Source organism: Limulus polyphemus, unplaced genomic scaffold, assembly GCF_000517525.1.
Source record: "Limulus polyphemus unplaced genomic scaffold, Limulus_polyphemus-2.1.2 Scaffold2656, whole genome shotgun sequence".
Classification (NCBI taxonomy): Eukaryota; Metazoa; Arthropoda; class Merostomata; order Xiphosura; family Limulidae; genus Limulus; species Limulus polyphemus.
Genome location: NW_013668266.1, coordinates 27,056 through 31,319, shown reverse-complemented (window position 1 = coordinate 31,319; position 4,264 = coordinate 27,056). Strand labels below are relative to the sequence as shown.

At 31.7% G+C, this 4,264-nt stretch overlaps 1 protein-coding gene across 2 annotated transcripts in view; it reads left to right on the top strand.

Moving 5' to 3' along the window:
- Positions 1 to 4,264, top strand: part of LOC106467547 (NCK-interacting protein with SH3 domain-like) — a 34,648-nt gene that overhangs the window by 27,108 nt on the left and 3,276 nt on the right. For both annotated transcript variants that reach the window (XM_022395745.1, XM_013927909.2), the window contains exon 9: positions 904 to 1,113. In XM_022395745.1, the coding sequence (XP_022251453.1) occupies positions 904 to 1,113 (210 nt within the window). The remainder of the gene's footprint in view (positions 1 to 903; positions 1,114 to 4,264) is intronic.

The window sequence follows — 4,264 nt, the reverse complement described above, 5'->3', positions numbered from 1 at the left end:
AAATAAGTGTCCTTGAAGTTTATTGTAAATTTACGTAGGTAAAACATCTTAATAATTTTGTGCTTCCCAGTGGCACAGCAGTATGTCTCCAGACTTACAATGTCAAAAACTGGGTTTCTATACCCACGGTGGGGAGAGCACAGATAGCCCATTGTGCAGCTTTGTGCTTAATTCCAAACAAACAATAATTTTGCAGAAAATTAAAAGTATTGCTTAAAATTAATGATTTATTGAGGTTTATGTATTGGGTTTCCAAGTAGAGCTAATAAAAATATAAAGGTAATTTATAGTAAATAAACCTTCTTGAAATCCAGTCTGTGGTGAAAGATTCAATGTTGTACTATTCAACAAATTATATTTTAGATATTCAAAAACTAAAGGTCTTCAGAAATATCAAGCTTACTTCTTTAGTAAATTTCATATAATTTATTTATTTGTATTCTTGCTTTTAGAGGTGTTTCCAAACAACAAATATTTGTGAACTTTGGGCTTATTTCTGTAATTCTTTTTTAGTCTGTTAGAATCTATTATGTATCACATTGCATCAAGATTATAAAGTCTCCTGAAACAGCTTTGTCATATTTTTTCACAGTTTCATTTCCACACAGTTATAGTATGCTTTTACATTCCAGATTTCAAAATTTTGTACCCTGTTGCTGAATGTAGTAGCATTAAGATAATTGTTTAGTGTTTTAACTTGTGATAATTGACTAGTTTTTCCAAGACAGGTGATTGTATAGTAACCATGCATAACAAGGAAGTTGTCATGAAAGCCTGTATTTTTGTTGCATAAAAAAAGAGCAAGAGACACAAAATTGACTCCTTGTATGTGTATAATTTATTCTTATTCTTCTAAAAAATGGAATTTTTATTCTACTATTATTATTTTTCTTAATAAAAAAGGCTATATCAATGAAGGCTTCTGCAAGTTTGTTTTTTCGTGTGTGGATGGTTCAGTGGATGAAGAAATGGCTGACATGTTGCTGGCAGTTCTACTTGCCTTCAACCTTCATCTTGAGAAAGCTGAGGACAACCTCATTCTCCTTACACTCGGCAAGCAACCTGAAGCCGCCGTATTCACCCAAAAGCTTTTGTTGCTCGTGAATCGAGAAGGTGGGTTTCATAGTGATCTGTCTTTTGAAAAGAACAATCTTGCTTGTCCACCATCAACTCTTGCTGCATAATTTTATGAACACTTAGTAACATGGCAGTTAGTGTCTAAAACAAATTTGATAACGAAAAAAAACAACTTAAAAATATGCCCAAATAATCAGTTAATAAATGTTTAAGATGTATGTAGCATTAGAAATCCAATATAGTATAATTTTAAGTGGAATAAAATCTGAGGTAATAAACATGTAGCTAACAATTAAAGAATCCTTGCCGTTAAACTGAAGTGATCCATATGTTATTGTAATAACAAAAAAAAACATTTAGAAATAATTAAAAACTATCACTAAGAGATACATTACAGATTAATATAAGCTCGGTAGTATGTACCGAAAATGAAAAATAGTAAAGGAATATGGAGCCTAGAGAAATTTACACTAAAATTATTTATGTGGACTGTTTAAGGCTTTTCATGCATTCATACATAATGTGTATATAATTGTTCAGTATTAACATGTGTAGTTGCCGTGGAATGAGCTTTTTTGAATAATTTATTTTATTTTCCAAGTGGTTGTTCTAAGGTCCAGAAGGACTGCTGTTTCAAAATCAAACTGCACTCCCCTTTTGTCAACTTTTATATCTTGCTCATGCTCAAATTTGAAAGAATATCGTATCTACATGCATTTATATTATGTTATAAATAAAACTAAAATCTATTTAGGCTAAAATGCACACATACATATTTCCATCATCATAATTGTTTTTCTTCTTAAGTGATACACCTCAACTAACACAAACGATAGCTTCTAATGTCTGCAGTACAAGAAAACATGGATATGCTTTTGTGTGGTGCGCATACTGTAATGTTAATTTTTTTACTGATGATATGCTTGTAGTAGTTACTGAATATCAGCCTATCAAGGCATATAAACTGACATTTTTATGAAGATAGAGGAGAAAAAGAAATGTATTTAAACTAGGTTTCACTGTTTTCATTATCTTTGTAACATTTCTCAAACTACTTGGATGCCCAGTAAGAAGTGGCTTTTAAATCCTTACTCGATGGTGTTCCACATTTACACATCACAAGTTTTGTTTACTTTGTACTTCTTATAAGTTCATAATTGTGGCTTGTGATGTTACTGGCATCTGAGGCTTTTATTACAAATACAAACAATGTTTCTTTGGTTGGAAAGTTTTATTATAAACACAGGAGATGTTATTTGTGTCTGAGGGTTTTATTACAAACACAGGTGATGTTATTTGTGTCTGATGGTTTTATTACAAATACAGGTGATGTTATTTGTGTCTGAGGGTTTTATTACAAACACGGGTGATGTTATTTGTGTCTGAGAGTTTTATTACTAACACAGGTGATGTTATTTGTGTCTGAGGGTTTTATTATGAACACGGGATGTTATTTGTGTCTGAGGGTTTTATTACAAACACAGGTGATGTTATTTGAGTCTGAGGGTTCATTACTAACACGGAATGTTATTTGTGTCTGAGGGTTTTATTACTAACATCGGATGTTATTTGTGTCTGAGGGTTTTGTTATGAACACAAGTGATGTTGTGTCTGAGGGTTTTAATATGAACATAGGTGATGTTTTGCCTGGACATACAAGATTGTTTAGTGTAAGAGTTATTATTTATTTCATTTAGTGATTTTTATATTTAATAATTATTTAGTTTTTATGGCAAGAATGTTAAAAGTAATTATTTTAAAAGCAATAGTTATGTCGAATTTCGTTGTGTAACTTGGTAAGAATTGTACATTGTGCGTGTAGTTCAGTTGTTGTGAATTGACATCATATTAGTCGAACCTTCTGTATTTTTCTCGTTGCCTTAAGTGAGTATTGTTACATCATAGTGTCTTGTAGTTTTTAGAAATTTATAGGCCTCAGTCAGACAATGTAGATATATAGCCAAACAAGCAAATACAAGTTAAGGTTCAGTCAAAGAAAAATGTGAAGTTAGCCAGTGTGTGTGAGTAATTAGCCTTAATGGGTGATTTCTATAGTGTGTTTCACAGCTGTATTGTAACAACAGAGATAGGAAAAATAATTTGTCTTGTCAATTGGGTTCTAAAGTAACTGAACCAACCTATTTGGACTTTTTACGAAAAAAAAAGAGACAATTATTTAAAGCTCTGGATACAACTATGGTAACCAACAAAAGACGTTATGTCAGAAAAAGTGAGGTTAATGAAAGTGAAGTGAGATTGCGTGATTGTTAGTTTAGCCATAATGGGTAATATTTTGAAGTAAGTTCCACAGTTTAACTGAGATAAGGAGAATAATTTGTCTTGTCAAAGGGTGTTATAAAGTAATTGAACCAGCCTGTGTGGACTTTGACGAAAAGGAGACAATTATTTAAAGTTCTGGATACCGCTGTGGTAACATAAGTGAAGTTATCACAGATTGTATAGTAAGAAACAGAGTACAGAAAAATAATTTGTCTTGTCAGTTAGATTCTAAAGTAATTTAATTAGCCTGTGTGGACTTTTGACAAGAAAATAGAATTATTTAGAGTTTTAGATAGAACTGTGAAATCCCATTGTATAAAGAATTTTTGTACATATGTTTGACTTGTTTTGAATATATATTATTTTAAAACAAGTGGATTGTGTGCTGTCAATTTATTGTTCGAATTTATCACCAGCAAATCACAGACACCTACTGTAAAAAAATCCCAGCCCACATATATAAAACCCTGATAGTGTCTGAGGATTTTATTATGAATACAGGTGATGTTATTTGTGTATGAGGATTTTATTATGAACACGGGAGATAGTAACTGATCTCTGAAACTTTTATAACCAACACAGGCAACTAAAATTAAATCCCATATTGTGACTCGATGTTTAATGTTTGTATTGGTTCCCATGTTGTGACTCGATGTGTAATGTTTGTATTGGTTACTATATTGTGACTCGATGTGTAATGTTTGTATTGGTTCCTATATTGTGACTCGATGTGTAATGTTTGTATTGGTTACTATATTGTGACTCGATGTGTAATGTTTGTATTGGTTCCATATTGTGACTCGATGTGTAATGTTTGTATTGGTTCCATATTGTGACTCGGATGTGTAATGTTTGTATTGGTTCCTATATTGTGACTCGATGTGTAATGTTTGTATTGGTTCCCATA